This window comes from Anarhichas minor, unplaced genomic scaffold (genome assembly GCF_050575085.1).
Source record: "Anarhichas minor isolate MPS153535 unplaced genomic scaffold, ASM5057508v1 ptg000003l, whole genome shotgun sequence".
Classification (NCBI taxonomy): domain Eukaryota; kingdom Metazoa; phylum Chordata; class Actinopteri; order Perciformes; family Anarhichadidae; genus Anarhichas; species Anarhichas minor.
This window is the reverse complement of record NW_027466449.1, coordinates 7,802,409-7,819,892: the sequence shown is the minus strand read 5'-3', so window position 1 is coordinate 7,819,892 and position 17,484 is coordinate 7,802,409. Positions and strand designations below refer to the sequence as shown.

General features: G+C 42.4%; 1 protein-coding gene across 1 annotated transcript in view; it reads right to left on the bottom strand.

Moving 5' to 3' along the window:
• The window catches only part of fmnl3 (formin-like 3), a 33,664-nt gene that overhangs the window by 14,200 nt on the left and 1,980 nt on the right, over positions 1-17,484 (bottom strand). Inside the window, exons 2-6 of the mRNA XM_076095993.1 lie at positions 4,607-4,690; positions 4,378-4,458; positions 3,781-3,857; positions 967-1,050; positions 339-485 (exon numbers count right to left, since the gene is read on the bottom strand). Coding sequence (XP_075952108.1) covers positions 339-485; positions 967-1,050; positions 3,781-3,857; positions 4,378-4,458; positions 4,607-4,690 — 473 coding nt within the window. The remainder of the gene's footprint in view (positions 1-338; positions 486-966; positions 1,051-3,780; positions 3,858-4,377; positions 4,459-4,606; positions 4,691-17,484) is intronic.

Genomic DNA, 17,484 nt, shown 5'->3' with positions numbered 1-17,484 from the left:
TAGTTCACAGCTGGCTTTCATCTGAAGACAGTGCAGACGCACATCTGGACAGATGAGGGAGGACCATTAACAAAGAGAGACTCATAACGCAAAAGGTCAAAGATTTTAGTATCTATCTCTGATACTATATCTTATCGAGTTTGTGCAGAGCCTTGAGGTCAAGAGAGAGGTCAACCAAAACATAACTAATCAACCATTCAGGCATCGTCCTAAAATAAAAAAACAGCACCAAAACAACTGGCTTACATGCCAATACATGATTGAAGCATTAAAAGGTAGCACAGCGCGGCAACAACGGGGATAGGTAACAGCGGAGAAGCTAGCTTAGCAATACGTACCGGAGGACAGACTGGCGGGCAGAGCGCACCAGGGTGTTGCAGAAGGGTTGGGTGCTGGAATGGTGCAGATCCTCTATGGACCTGCTCCAAGATTTTGCTTTATCCAAGAAGCCATCCTCCCCATTCTCCAGCCCCTCAAAATCCAACCTGGGCCACATACAGACAGACACAAAAGCCAACACAGAGGCACGGGGGGTGTAGAGGAGAGGAACGGGGGAGGTTAGGTCAGCAAGGTAGCTTGGTAGAGAGCCAGGGGTTATCACAAGGACCGTCATCGAGCTGCTTGATAAAGCTCAGCACAGAGATTCTGCCCCATTCAGGCAAGGTATAGCTCAGCACTACACCACATAGCGTACACAGAAACACATTTAGTTTGCCAAGTATGCAACAAGGCAAACAAACAGTTGAAAGAGCGCGATTTGCAAAGAGCAATTTTTAGATGCACAAGCAGTTTATTACAGGCTCTACAGGACAGTATGCGTTAACCCAGCAGCTGAATCCACTGCCCAACCTAGTCCCTTAGGAAAGGTTTTTGTCCACGGTCATGATGTGTGTGTGTGTGTGTGTGTGTGTGTGTGTGTGTGTGTGTGTGTGTGTGTATAAAGCTTATTTGAATAAAAGTACTTACATGACAGCACACTGGGCAAAGGAGAGGTACTCCACCAGGACGTCAAGACCTCTGTTCTCATCATTGAGGAACTCCCTGACCCACCTGTGACGCATGGGAACACAGAGAGGTTAGCAGGGCACCAAATCAAGAACACACCCGTATCCTTTTACCCTGTAGGATTACATTTTACCCATTTCTGCAGGAAAACAAAGTAAAACAAAGAGAAAATGGACTTCTAAAATGACTTTTTTGTAGTTTAAGAATTGATCTGTATGAAGTTGTATCAATAAAAGTCTTGTTTTGGTCACCCTCCCCATCATTAATAATAACTAAAATATTGATTTATTTTAGGTGTAATGACTTGAAATAATGGATTCAAACAAACATCCATTGAAAATATTAGAATAAGTTCTTTAAAAGTAATTACAAGGAATTTGTAGCAAAATGGAAGCCCAAGAAGAGGAAGATATCACTCGTGTATATATATATATATATATATATATATATATATATATATACACGAGTGATGAGTATTAATATTATCATATGTTTAGATATGCGTGTTCACACAGATTTGTTTGCATGTATATGCATGTATGTTTTAGTTCATATCTCCCCTGACTTTCCTGGCGCTTACTGCGCTTCACTGTAGAGCCGCAGTGATTCGTTGATTATTCCATTTACTAATCGATTAATTGTTTGTAATTTTAGGTTCTCAGATGTGGGGATTTGCTGCAATTCTTGGTATTTCATTAAAACAAATTGAATAAATTGGGATATTGAATGGTTGGTTGGACAAAAACAGACATTAAATGACATCACATTGTGCTCAGGAATATGCGATTGAAAGCTTTTTTTCACCTTCTGACCAAGTTAATTATTAAAATCTGGGAAAGTTGTGACATTGCAAAAATAAGTCAAACAGGGCAGCAAACACAAGCAGTCAGATGATTACACAGGTTTTGAACAAACCCCCAGGTTAACCAAAATTATTAGGAAAATAAAATAAAAGGCAGAATTGTTGCCCAAACTGTCCATTCATCCATCCACTCGCCATAGTTGTGCGTGCTCACAATATTCCCTGGTATAACATAGTTTCTGTAATCTGGGTAAACGTTTAACCTGTTTACAACCTGTCTGATCGTACGACAGCCTGTGTCTGATTTATTGTTGTAGCAATATCACCTCGCTTCGATATTGCAGGAAAGATGTTATCATAACCGATAGAGATAATAACAAAAAATAAAACCCATGTTGTATTAAAACAGAATGATCCTTTAAGGCAGCTCTGAGGGGGGTCTTCCCTCCCCTGAAGAAAGGAACTTGGCAGGAATGTCATGGAAAGTAAACCAGCGCGAGGCTTCAGACTCCACCTTTAACTCCAGTTTTTTGGAGAGAGAAACAAATCTAAACAAAGGAATTCCCATTACGATGGGTGAAAGAATGTGGAGGGCATATGGCTGAAGGAGCTGAGCTCAAGTCAACCTCTGACAGTCAACAGTATTTAGTCTGCCTCCCCCACAGACCCCCACAGACCCCCTTCACCTCCTCCCCATGTCTTCAGAGAACTCCAGGGGGGGACAGGATTGGGGTAAAAGGTTCTTAAAATAGTCTTGGAGTGCTGGTTATGATGAAAGTCATCCAATAGTGAGTCAGGCAGGAAAGCAATCAGAGCCTCAAAGTAGCGGAGGGAGGGAGGGAGGGAGGGAAAGGGAAGAGAGGTGAGGAGAAGAACTGAGGAAAGCAAACAAAGCAGTAAGAAGATGGGTGCAGGAGGAAAGGAGAGGAGGGGTGGACAAGGAGGCAGGCTTGATCATCAGTTTCCTGTCTACCATCACCCTCCCTCCCCTTCCTTGCCTCTGACCCCTCGCTCCTTCCTCTCTCGCTCCCTCCCTCTACTCCTCTCCAACCAGTTGCTATTTCAGATTTTCTTGGCAATTTCTGGAACGGGCCCAGGAAACAGACTGGCACAAAACCGGCCTCGATTACACTTAATCCCATCCAAAAAAGTCTTCTGAAAATAGCTTTCTTTTTTCTTTGCCTGCGAGTCTTTCTGGGAAACGCATTGAAACAGACCTTTATTGATGAGGCCTAATACAAGACGAGTTATTCTTGGCGCTCAACGAATGCTATGGAAAATCAAAGTCTTTTAACAGGCTTCTTTTAGTTTGGGAATTCAGTGGCAAGTCACTGCAGCAAATTTTTAATGTGAAAGTATCTGTGTGACATCAGATTACAAAGTCAAGGATCACGGCTGCGACAGTGAAGATAAAGACTAGAAAGGCTTCACATAACATCTGCATACACAGCTGTGTAGTGAACTGTCCATGACAAAGTATGACAGAAGAATATAAAAGCATTGTTTGCTGTGAGAAATGTGTAAACATAAAAGTATCCTTGTGTGTGTGTACGTGTGTGTGTGTGTGTGTGTGTGTGTGTGTGTGTGTGTGTGCGTGTGTGTGTGTGTGTGTGTGTGTGTGTGTGTGTGTGTGTTGTGCTTTTCACTGGGCTCAGCATTGGTCAACCAGGCTTCCTGTCCCTCTGGCACACACAACAAAGCTTCCTGCTCAACACTATGGGGGAGTGGACGGGGCAGCACAATAGCTACCATCTGGGCATTATGAGGACCAGCTCTATGAAGTGGAGCTGCAGAGCTTGGCAAGTTAGAACAATGGGGGATATCTGGGCACCAGAAAGAGCTCTGGGTCCCTGCAGCAGCAGGAGCACAGAAAGGACTATTCTTTACCAGGGAAAACAATAATGTGGTTCCCTTCAGGTCTGTGAAACCATTAAACTGATCTGTGGAAAATTTCAGAGACAAGTATTGATTACCCAATGTGGTTTGTCCTCAGTGAGATCTCCAGCTCCCTCAAGACTTTTGTAGATTCCTGCACCCGTCTGCGAAACTTCTGGAACACAATGAAAGCAGAGTTTAGCTGTAGAAATAGCATTGTGCGAGTTTACAGGTTCCTTTTGAAACAGTACTGATTTAGTATTACACTTTTGTTACCTTGATGGATTCACAATATAGACAGTTTAATAGAAATGTATTAAAATCAATGCATTCTTCTTTCTTGTCCATACTTCATTGGTGCCTACAGGACCCAGAATGCAACTCAACCAGCGATAGTTCATTTCAAGATTCGGGTGTGCTGTGCTGTGCTAGCACTGGCTAACATATAACCTCAAGACGCTACCCTCAAGCAGAGATGAGGAGCGGGCTACAGAGGTCACCCAGATGTTTTCATTTTTTAAACTTGTAGTCTTCAGTCTTCTTAGTGTTTATCAGCCACAAAAGGATTTATCAAACTTTTTTTCACAAATGCGGAAGTACTCGCCAACACCTGAAAACATACTGCGATGTGTAAAATCGGTGGAGTTCCCCTTTAAGTGGACACTATATTTGAAAGGACATCGGTACTCTCCCACCTTTCGAGTGACTCCGGGGTCTAAGTATCCTCGTAGCTTCTGGATGTAGGTGTGAGGCGGATTCTTCACCTGAAACCTCTCCTGAAAATACACAACGATAGTCAGCATTGTAATGTGCAGTTTGCTGACGTTACTGTGTTGGTACAGAATGAGTAAAGTAATGACAGCAGGTTAGTGTACATTGTGAGTGCTGCTTTTGTTGTTTACGAATAAGAGTTTTTGAATGCACCTGGTCGCAGATCAGGTCCCACTTCTTCTCATTGTCATACTGCCTGAGGAGCCGAGCTTTGTCGGGAGGCAGATTCATAGAATTCTGAAAATAGAAGATGGAAGCATTAGTTTCATTCATGACCACATATTTCCTTTTTTTCTGTTTATTTGACTATTTCAAGCAGCTCTGACTGAGTGTGTGTCATTGACTCGCACTTTACAGGCCTCTGGCGCCAACAGTAGAGCCGAAAATTTGGGGGACTTACACCCCGACCTCACTTCCTGTGCAGACACTCAGCATCCTGTCGCAGGAGATGGCCCGCATCTCCTCTGCACTTTTGAGTCTCAGTATCGTTCAGGCAACACCTTGATGTTAAACCACAACAAACCAGAACCAAAGTAGGCTACGGGCCTATTACCAGACCTCATCTAATCCAGAAGTGAAAACACTTGAACGCCACACGAGAAGTCCTGAGGCGGCCAGTTTACTGTGGCTCAAATTAAACCCTAAATGCTCTAATTTGTGTTTGGAGACCAACACACTTAAGCGTTTTATGACCTCATGACAACATTTTAAAAATAACTCAACGACACAAGCTTTTGACGAATAACTTTCTTGACTGAGCCAAGAGCTTGTCAACAGGGGTTGACATGGAAAGCACAACAATATGAGGGAGCTTGCCAGCCCCTGAAACTGATCACCTCAGCGTTTTTAGTCTTTGAAGAGACATGAGGAATTGTTTGCACTGGGAACCTTCATTTACACCCGTATCAACAGAACCCCGGCAGCCCGGCCACAAACGGCCTGTCAGCTTGACTTTTAACCTTCAGCTATAACTCAGCCGCCCCTCTAGAAAAATGCAGCACCCTGTTAACCCATCCCAGGCCAGACATCGTGATGTTCACACTAGCATTGCTCCACTGGTGGAGTGTCTGATGCAAGGAAAAATAGATGAAATATACTTGTTCCATTGACAATCAAGGGTGGAACATCACATGCGAGTGTTTTTAAAATACGTTTTCCACATCGGTATCGTTCCCTCTATCAGCACGTCATGATTCACGTTGTCTAAAGGGGACTGAGGTACAACAAAAATAAACTGTGCTTCTGCTTTTCTTGACGGTTGACTAATAATTTCACATTAAACAGTCTATTTCTGAAATCACAAATTATACAGCGAACTCAAAAGCACATGCAGCAGCCTTAAACTGCCGATAGATAAAGAAAAACGTATGTTGCAATGCCTGACCAAGTTATAGTCGTAGTGGGAAACAGTGCAGAGATGTTGCATGTGGGGCCTTTGACATAACCGGCTTTATGAATACATGGCAGGGCAGAGGAAAGAAGCAACATGCATACCAGATGTCCAGAATTACAGGAGGAATGTGTCCTGTTTATAGTAGTAGTTTATAGCAGTAGATTTCCTCTCTTGTCTGACCCTCGAGCTGCTTTCTCCTCCTCTGTCTCTCCGGGGAGAAAGTTCACCTCCGATACAGTCTTTAGGACATTCGTACTAGGAAGTGAAGCGTAATAAAACACATCTGTATCTGTCTCTCTCTCTGAGCATATTTTAACATAGAACGGACACTACTTTAATGGGCACTGGTTACTGATAACTTACAGTAAATAATAACCTCCAGCTGGTGATTATCAAAAGAAGACAGACATATTAAACATTCACTTATTCAAAGAGCTTTCATTTAAGGCTCATCAAATTCATATTACTTAAATGAATGCAATCTATGGAAGAAAAAAAAACGATTTACTGTACAGCTGAAACTATTATTTGACTAATCAATTAGACGATAGCAAGAAAATTACTTTACTAACATTAACTATTTTGATGACGATTATTGTTTTCAGCTGTCGTTTACAGTAATAATGTCAAATATTTGCTGGTTCCAGCTTCTCAAATGTCATTCATTGTCGTATATCACTGTAAATTGAATATTTTTAGGTTTTGGACTGTTGGTCGGACAAAACAAGACATTTGGAGATGTCTCCTCGGGCTCTGGGGAACCATGACGGACATTTGTCATTATCTTTGGACATTGTAGAGAAAAACAAACAACTAATCGGTTAAGTGAGAACATAATTGGCAGATTAATCATTCAGTGAGCGGCTCAGGATGCCTCAGTGTTCTGCTGAATGACTCAGAAGGTCCTTTGTTCAAGCAGCAGTCAGATATTTTAATGAACACCTTTAGATGTGGTTTTTAGATTTACCATCCTTCTGATGTTATTCATGTCTCATATGGCATGTTATGGTGTTATGTATTCGTCGTAGTGTGTCTTCTGTGTGTTGTGCACTGTGGAAACTACATCTATTGTTGTGTGTATAAATTGCTTTTGGTGGCAAATGAGAATCCCCACTGGGGATTAATGAAAGCTTTCTAATCTAATCTATTCGATAATGAATCATTTGTTGCAGACCCTTGTTCATAATGAAGTAACGACTAAGACTTACCAAATTGCACTGAGTGGATCTCTTTAATACACTCTAGATAATGTTTCATTGAATTGTGATGCAAACAGTGAATGAAAGCGTAATAATAAGACACGATATCTACTCCAGCATCTTCTCAGACCCAAAGCTTGGTTGTTGTTTTTTTCTTCATCAGTCATGCATACTGAAGTAGAACTGTAGGGCAAAAAGGCAAAGAGCAAGGTCCCCTTTCGTAGTCATTTTATTCTGAGTTACTGGAAAACAGACACACAGACACACACACACACACACACACACACACACACACACACACAGAGATGTGTATCCATTTGGACAAAAGGAGCAAAAGTAAAGTTTTAAGTAAAATCCTGCCCACTGTTATTGGATTTAAAAAAGATTTCAGTTATACAAACACGAATTAGAAGTGAAAAAAAGTGTGCAATTTCAGTAAACGATGAGTAAATGCAATAAGTTCCCTGCCATTACGAGCCACGAGGACACACACCAGACTTTGATGTTTGACACGGTTCTGCTCTTTGTCAGTTAGGGCCTCGGCTAATGTAAACAAATACAGGTGGGACCGTGAGCAGATGTGTGAAGCTACAAATGTTACGAGTGTAAAAAAAGTATTTCTCCGATGACAGAAGAGGCTAAGAAGCGTTTTCTCCTGCGACAAGGCAAAAGGCAGAGAGGATGTTTCCGTTCGGACTAGATTTGGGTAATTTGAGCCAAGTAACCCAATTTAGCTAATTTCATTTCACTTTCTCCCACAGTGATACAATCTTGCCCTTCCTGTGTTTATAAGAAGCTAGAAAGAAGTAGTTTTATGCGGGGGAGAGGGGGCAGTGGCACAGTTTTGTATTCATCGGCCCATTTTAGGAGTAAAATACTACAGAAATGCCAAAAATGTTTGGTGCTTGTTATGTTGCCCACATACTCTCTCCTCCAGCAAGGCCTTTCTTGTTTGGCCTGAGACTGGCTTCAGAAAGAATTCAATGTGGCGCTTTGTTTTGATTTGGTGCCATTCCCATACTTTGACATTTGAGCTATTGTTTTCCTCTTAGAAAATCGCTGACAATGGCTGGTGGGCAGGGTCAGTGTATGCCCCCTGGTGCTGTGTATAGCAAAGTATGGCTAAAACACAACACCAGTACACTGCAGAACCAGATTAACTGGTTATATTATCACCATTATCACTCCTAACACTAGGCCCCCATTTGAGGCAGGACAGGAGGCCGGGTTTCCAAACAGAGAATGAAAACTCCACTGTATAAAACTGTGGTAGAGTTGAACTTGTTAAAATACCATTACACTAACAATCTTTTTATGTAGAGATCTCTTCACACAAATCAGTTCAGAAAAATAATAAATAAATCGTGGGAAAATGATATAATGGAGGAAAAAGATCTGCTGACAGAAAATCCATCAACAAACATTTTTGATTCAGTGATTAATTGTTAAAAAATACAAAACATTCGTTGGTTTCAGCCTCTTAAATGTGAGATTTTTTTGCTTTTTTCTCTGAAACAATGGTTTACTGTTTAAATGGAAAATGGTGTTGGCACTTATTGGATATTTAAAAGGTAAATAATCTAAAAAAGTCAAAATATTATGCACAAACCAAGGGAAGTATATAAAGTGAGACACCTGGTTAGAGGTAAAAGGAAGTTGTGGAGGAGAATTAAGCACAGGAGTAACACCAGCCAACAGAGAGGGCATAAACTCTAAAACAGAGAGACATTTGAGCCGTCGACAAAGGAAGACGGAGGTTTTCAAGACTCAACAGTTAAAGTAGTTGAGGGGGTCAGGTTTCGGGTTAAAGAGGCATGGAGAGTCCAGGAGAGCCATCGGGGACTCAGCAGAGCAGTCAAGTCACGCATATCCCCCCGCAACTGAGGGGGGATGCTGCAGAGCCCACGGTCACCTCAGACATGAAGAGTCAACAGGGCAACTCTGTCAGCCCTAAACGGGACAACCTCCTAATCCGAGCTGATTTACAATCAGCCTTGAGTTGAGTTTATGACTGGAAGCTCCAGATAGACAAATGGAAAAGTGCGACAAGATGTTTCCCCCCCTGATCTCTTTCACAGCTTCACACTTTCAGTCAGGATAAGACATAACACCGGCATACACCAAACTAAACTGACCGTGCCTGCAGAAAGCCTGTTTGTTATTGCAGAGAACAAACAAGTTTAGTTAGTAGAGCATTCTGAATCGAGCTTATATGAATTTGTGGTGGCTTGTAAGCCCATGTGAAGCGGACATAGCTGTATAATAATAATACGGTTTTGTGCTCTATCTTATTCCATGTAAATCTAATTGTCAGACCCTACAAGTGGCCAACTAAGCAGATGCATTCAATTAGATTTGATCTGGAAACCCACAGTCTGTGTTTTTATCTACTTTGAGCTGATGACAACTAAGTCTGGCCTGTGTAAACCATCAGAGGGAGAGAAGTGGGTGGCTAAAGAGCTCACTTTGCTGGCCAGAGCCTGTGGCAGAGCAGACATTGAGGCCCAGACTGCCTTCTTTACCTCCGACAAGTCGGAGTGTCTGCTCATCAGGGCGGGGTGCAGGAAGAAGGGACTTACGGTACAACTACACTGTGAGCCAACATAATCAACGGGTCACCGCTGCACACCACAACGCACGGAGCTAGAATCAAACATTCGAGGAAAGGCTGGGTTAATTTATTCACTAATATCTGGCACATTTCTTATGCAATGGCAACTCAAGACGCTTCACAGATTGTCTTTTAGAGAACCAGTACAAGATAAACAGATAATCAAAGACAAATACTAGAAAATAACAGTTCAAGTTTAAAATCTGAATATTGAAGGAATAGTTCAACATTTGTGAAATATGCTCAATGTCTTTTTTGCAGAGATTTAAATGAGGAGATCAAAGCCACTCGTGTGTCTTTCCTGTAGATTAAACTTGAGGCTAGAGCTACGCTGGCTGTAGCTTATAGACAGATGTGAGAGCGGTCTCATCTAACTCTCAGCAAGAAAAACGTAAATCCAAAATGTCAGACTATCCCTTCAAACCAGTGTCAATAAATGGCGGTCCTAACCCATCAATTGATTTATAGACACATAACTTCATTTTAAAATCAATACTCTGACCTTTTAGACTTTAGCGTTAATGTAATATGTTCTTTTCAATTTGGTTACAGCTTCAGCTTTAGCTTTGAAAATAAACAGTTACGAGCCTACAAGAAATAAAAGCATGGATCCGCTTTTACAGATCCTGTGTGGATGTTAATCCTGTATATATATATGGTCTCTATTTTACTTTTCAAGAACAACAAATTGGTCAATAGATTGTTAATGTTATCATTTAAAATGTTCAAGAAAAAAATAGTGTCTGGCTCTTTTTTCTTCATAAGAAAAGCATTGGTATATATTGTTTCAAAGCACCTCAGCTATGGAATAGGAACACTTTTTCTGAACGTATTTCAATGATCCGGTAAGAACGGAAAATACTGAACCAGCCAATAAGGAGAGAGAGGAGACCAGTAAGCTGAAATGAGGGTTACTGTCTGAAGAGGTTGGAAAAAGGCCGGCCACTGATCCCCGTCAGGAGGCAGAGCCAACAAGGAGGCAACGAAAACAGAATGAATATGGGACTTGGCACGACTGTGTTATTATTTAAGCATATTTCAGGCCCTCGCAATGAGAAAAGAAAGTGATGCTCCAGTTCTTTTGCCAGAGACAGATGGATATAGTTCAAGATAAATGTGTCTGCACCCTCACAAACGCTACGAAGAACAGGACTGCTCAATAGAAAACAAACATCTGTCACACTGTACATGCCACATACCCTGGTGACTGCATCAGGTGGGGCTCAACGAGGCACGGTGGCCTTATTTAATGACATCATTCATGGTAAACGTAAGCGTGAATCACACCAGCTTTTCATTAATGAACGCTATTGTTTGGATTCCTCCTTTTCCTTGTTATTGAAACACAATGAGAGGAGACCGGATGAGAGGTTGTCGTCACTGGGCTGCAGGGACTTCCTTAAGTCTGAGTAATGTCAGCTTCGTACCTTCTGTTACGTGTAATGCGAGCGTGTGTTTTTTTGCACACCCACTCTGACAATGTGTTTATGTTTGTATGAATGAACTGTAGGTGTTTTTTTTCCAGGTAAGCCTCGTGGAATTGAAAGCGACAGAGCAGAGTGTGAGAAAACACTGTCCACCCTTTCTGCGAGCAGACATCCGATCGCCCTATCGCTCTTTGGCGAGGTAACACGAACCAGGCAATCACAACAAAGCATGAGTCCTGCACAAAGATACTGGAGGACTGGGAGCCCAACAAAGCAGATGCTACCAGCTCTCTCTCCCAAAGACAGAGAGTGAAGGTGGGAGGGACAGACATCAGAGAGGACAAGTCGTTTTTTCGAACAGGCGGAGAAGAAAGGTTTTCATGGAGCTCAGTACTCTTCCCTGTCCACTCCCCCGAATGTTTGTCCTTGTTTATAAAGCAAACAGACTTAGTTAAGAGCTTGTTTATTAAGATATTAGCATAACAGGTAAGGGAATATCTCATTTACATGCAAACATGAGTCGATGACCAAATGTTTTATGAAATAAAAACAGACAAAAGAAATCTAATCCTCACATTTGAGAGACTGACACTAGTGAATTTCCGGGGGGTTTTTTGCCGGCTAAATGACTTGAAATGATTCATCATGGATCCAAATTTTCACTCGCATATCTGATAACTTGACTGTTTGTTTCAGCAACAGAGCACAAATGGTCAAAACTCAAAGCTCCTCTAATGGCTGAAGCCCATATTATGGAGTGTTAAATCCCCATTAAATCAGGAGCTTAAAGGCAACACAGTTTGCAGCTGTGGTGTGAGGTTCTCCCACCTTCTTCTCTGCCCTCCTGCTAGTCCACAAACCTTCCCTTCCCCTGCCTGAATGCACTCTGAAGACTCTTCTCTCATGAACTCACGTCTTCTACTGTGTGACTTCTCCTCTGAGTCACTCTGTGGAGAGAAATAACTGCCGTCCCTTCTTTACAACTCAAGACCAAATGGTCATTCCACAGCCAGTCAAGGCAACAGGAAGTTGGTTTTCGGTTGATAAATCAAGGAACTACCACTCGGAACCCACTTGCTAATCCATATATTTTCCCGGTGACATGGCAGTGATCGACAGCGGTGATAGCGAGAGACCGTTATCATCGCAAGGTTCTTTAAGTCGAACAAGTGGCCACAGCCTGAGATAAAGACGAAAATGTCCTGCTGAAGCCAGATGGTCCTCAAGCTTCAAACGTGAGCGAACGAGCTTATCTAGTGTTTGTGTTCCAAAACAACAGAGAGATAAAACTGTCCCAGCAATCCCACCTGACAACTACTTTGTCCTATTTATTTGTGGTGTTTTTTAAGCATTGCAACTAGGAAATGTGAACACAAACAAAGATATAAGTGAGGATAGGACTGAGTTATAAATAAATACTACAATCGGTGATGAATCGGAGGTACTCGTACATTCCTGCTTGGCTAACATCCTGTTTGTTCTCCTCCGTGCGTCCGAGCAGGGACCAGGGAAGCCCCGGCCAAGAGATGATATACACAGGGAATGTCAGGAATGCAGGTACATGAATGCCTCAATAACTCATGCTGGCGCGGCCTTATGACACACTACCCAGTTAAAAAGATGAAGGTCGGCCAAAGAGAAAGGGCGACAAATCTGACCCTGGGCTGTGTACAAATAAAAGTTTTCTTAATCAAACTGGATTCGTCTTCTCGGTTGAAGTTTGCATTGAGGGGGAAACGGTGATAATAACATAAAGAGGAACCAGATGACAGTCAAGACACGTAGAACGGCTGAATCACGTTACCCGTCACGTCTTAAAAACTTCCCCTTTGTTTCTCAATATGACTTCATTCACCTTAAGTGGTACTGTAGAAGCAGAAGTCTGGAAAAAGGAGAAGATATAGCAAAGCTACTGTATGTCATTTAAGGAAGGCCTGGGAAATAATGACATCATGTCACCAGTGTGTAGGAGAGGGAGCTGCTATAATCCACTGGCTCTTTAAATGGGTTTACAGCGGTTCTTCTGAGCATCCCTGTAAAAAGAGTGTAGCGGCACAAAGGGCACCAGGGGATGAGGCCCCGTTTCTAAAACAACACTGACTGACAGAGTCCCCATTGTATTGAGGAGGAAACCACTTCTCCAACCTACAGCCGCGGTGCAGCTGCATTAGAGAAGCATGCAAACCCCCACAAATGCACGCACCAAAAAAATAAACGTATGCATAGAAATGGAAAACACATGCAGATCCTTTGCATAGATAAACACATCCAGATATATACACATTTCAATGATGTGCACAAACAGCGTGTGCTAGTTGCTGAGTTGCTGTTTCTTATACGCTTGAAAGTTGAAGAAGAACAATCTTTCACCGAAAAGAATCTGAAAAGGTAAACAACAAATACTTCTTGTGCTGTATCTCTGTTGGTCTGTCTGGCTTTAAATGTAATAGATGGCATTTTTGGGAAATACACGTATAGCAAATCAATACAACCAATACAACTAGCTTAGCACAAATCCTGGAAACAGGGGGAAATAGTTAACATGGCTATATGTCCAAACAAAACTTGTTGTTTTTACACTTTGGTTTTTGTATTTTAAACAAACTAAATAAAACATTTTCACTAGTGAGCTTTAGAGGTGCTGTTTCCAGTATTGATGCTAAGCTAATTGGCTGATGACTGTAGCTTCACATCTTCCATAAAGACATGACGGTAGCATTGACCGACCTCATCTAACTCTAAAATAAGCAGCAAATAAATTTCCCCAAATGTGGCCATATGGGGATGTGTTATATCTGCTCAGTCATGGTCTTTAACGTGACCTTTGCTTTCCAAAATAACGACATGGAGAGAAGTGGAGAAGCACTAAAACTCCCCATAAAGCCTGGTCCAGATTGGGTAATTGTAGCCCGAGGGTGGAGAGAGCCAGGTGGGCAGCCTTGTGCTGAACCTCCCCTGCCTGCTCCGCTGATCTAAAACCAATTTAACTGTGTGCTCTCAACTCCCATGATCCCCCCCCTCTTCCTGGGTTATAGTGGTGGGTGGCTGAGCCAGATGCACACACACTTCAAACTTAAATGACTTATAACAAACACATTTTCTTATTTTAGAAAAGATGGCGCGTGAGAGAAAGGGAGTGGTAGACATAGTAAGCACATAAATAAACTGCGACCGCCATTCAACAAAAGCAAATGATTTAAGTTTTATGTCCAATAAACACATCTCGCAGCTTGATTCCATTAGTTCCACTAGAGTGGCATCTATCAGACGCTGCAGCTTTCTTTAGACTTCCGCCACCAAGACACAGTGACGTCAGACAGACAGCTGGAGTCACATCGTCAGCATGTCGGATTTCTCCACCACTTTTTCCATTTGTAGTTTTCCCAACATTTGCTGCTACTCAATTTTGATAACGTCAAATCTCAAAAGAAAAGCTGCAACGGCACATTTGCGAATGACGCAACTTGATGTAATAGCATAACAGATTGTGAGTCAGACAAATCGGTTAGAAGGGTTTCCAACGCATTCAAGTGGTGTAAATAATCAAAAGCTGCTCCCATAACAGCTTTTAAATATGTGTGCGCTGTTTAATAATGTTGGTTAAGTCACTACAACCCAGAACAGTGGCAGACCGCCAGTTCAAAGAGAATTTTCCCTTTCTGAGTTCTCTTGTGGCCTCAGCTGGGACTAGACCGCAGGAATCCAGTGGTGGATCGGTACTCGGGCACTTTGAAAGAGGATCCGAGGCCAGGCGTGCAACTTTGAAAATGCTACTCACTGATCTCACCTCATTTTCATAAGGACAGAGTCATATGGAGAAGGGTATTTTGTATAGGACAGGCCCACGGTGAGAGTGAATTCAGGGAATAGGAGGGTAGGAAACTCTGCGTGGGTGAGTGAATGAGAGGTTCCACTTTCATTTGGAGCAAAGAAAGGGGAAAAAAGAGCCAAAACTATCAAGAGGATGCTACTAATGACTAAGGTATAATTTTAAAGATATGGCTTCTATGTTGTGCATCTGTGAGGTCTAGGTAGATCTGTATCACTAGCTGAACTAATGGCATGGTATGCACCAGTAGCAGCCTCAAGGAACACAGTTCTTATTGTACAGCGAACCAACCACAACGACCATTGGAAGCAATGCAGTTTCCCCTGTAAAACGAAGACAGGAAAACGCCAGGCAGCTGTTTCCAGCCGCAAAAGACAGAGCTCAGGCTGTTTCTGAGGATGCTGGACAAAAGAGACGAGAAGGAGACGATGCCTTTAGCACATGCTGCCGGTTAGAATGGACCCAGGCATTTTATTAGCAGACCGCATGAAGAAGTTGAAGCTAAGCCCAGGGGTCTCGCCCCTCCTCCGCTCCCCTCCACCGTCTACAGTAGAGCAGTCCTGGTAAAGTCATTAGCCCTGGGATATTACTACACTGGCGAAGGCTGCTGCACCCATGACATCATTATGGGCTGCTGTCAGTCCAGTGGGACGTCTGTGTCTGAGAGGGGAGGGCAGTCCCACCACGCAGATGCAGACACATCCATTCACGCCAGCATGCCATCGTGCAGCAGGAAACACAGTGGTCCAGAGAAGGGGAATGTACCCCTTTCAAAATATCCATTTATGGAACGCGTGTTATTTGTGAGGCTGCGACGGAGCCGGTTATGTCCCCGCTAACAAATACTGAACAAAGAAACCTGCCCAATTTAGAAAAAGCAGAGTGAATCCCTCAGACTATTTCTGGAGTATATGATACTTTACAGCCACTGTCAGAGAACAGATCCATGGCCTTGTCTTCATGAAGAGCTCCAACCGCTTAGACAGAAGCTTTTGATGTGCCTTTATCTCGAAAACAAGGGGCCAGCAGGGCAGAGAGACGTCCATTGTCTGATAAGAACACGAAAATATACAAGCATGTTGTTCTTTCCCACAAAGTAAAGGAAATCTGGGGCTACTATGGGATGGGGTGGGGTTGGAGAGCTTGAAAAATGTTCCCAGTCAAAAACACAACTGAAATGTTGAGTCTACTGCCGCTTGCATAGAAATCATCTGCTCTGCACGGCTGAACATAATAACAGGGATTGACTTTGTGTTGCAGGGCAGTCAAACAACAGAAAATTGTTCCAGTCTCCGGGCAGGATTTATGTTGATCTTTTTTTCCTTTATGGGAAATGTGACGCCTACAAATCCTATGGAAAAACTTGATATAAACCGTCCCAAGCAAGGAGCCGTCTGCGTGAAAGAGGCACGACTTGAGCTGTCACAATGGTGCTGACAGCGGAGTACAGTGCATAATTGTCATAATGAGTGAGGATTAGCACAGCAGTCAACAAGCAGGCCATGAATGGCTTCTTGCTGTGCTCGTCTCTTCATATGAGGGCTTTACTCTGTAGCTGCTGATAGCTCTGACAAGCAAATAATGGCTTTATTCCAGAAACATGGAGGATCCACAAAGTGTTCAAGAATGAGACTATCTGAGCAGCTCTTAGCTGCTTGAAGCTGTAATTAAGCTCTTAAACAGAAGAGAATCAAGGTGTGGTTATGTTTAAATAAGTACCTGTGTGAAACCTCCATGCAACTGTTTCACAAAAAAATTAACAGGAAATATGGTGATAAAAACTTTATTCAGCAACACGTTGGAGGGATGTTATTGAGGTTTCTGTTTTCTTTTTGGAAAGTGAAAGTGTGGAAAGAGTACTCAAATACAGGTTCTGTGAATAATACCGCATGGCTTAAATGTTACTCAACTAAATATAACAAAAAGTAGCTCTTTTGAAAGATATTCCACCACTGTGGGACTGTGAGAAGGCCAATGCGGTGTCCTGAACTATTTTATGAAGCAAACTGTTTAGCTTTCCAGGGTCAGGCCAGTTCTCTTCAAAGTGGCAATAATGTCTCAGATATTGTTAAACAAACCGTTGACAAAAGTTCCATTTACGTCCAAAGCAAACTGCAATGTTGTATTTCCTTCACTGTGCCATTAATGCTTTACTGTAGGCCTGCGGTTCCCTGAATTTTTGATTTGTGACCCCTTAAAATGAGGCATCACAGGTTTTAGTATGAATTAAACAAACAGGCTAGCTGTTTCTACACGTTTCCAATCTTTATGCAGAGTTAAGCTTCCGATTTAAGTGGTATCTTTCTTCTCATCTAACTCACGGCAGGAAAGTAAGAAAAGTACTTCCAAAATGTTGAACTATTACTTTAAAGGATTTTTAGAAGGCCCAGTAGAGAATAGTTCACTACCTCACAGGAAAAGGGCACATAGTGAGTACTTACAATCCATTTATCAGGCAGAATCCATATGAACTGACAGGCTGAGTATCAAAACATTGTGAACAACGTGAGCGAGTAAGCGTCTCTGATTCAATGCACCTGCCTGCATGACTTTCTGGTGTAAAAGAACTGTA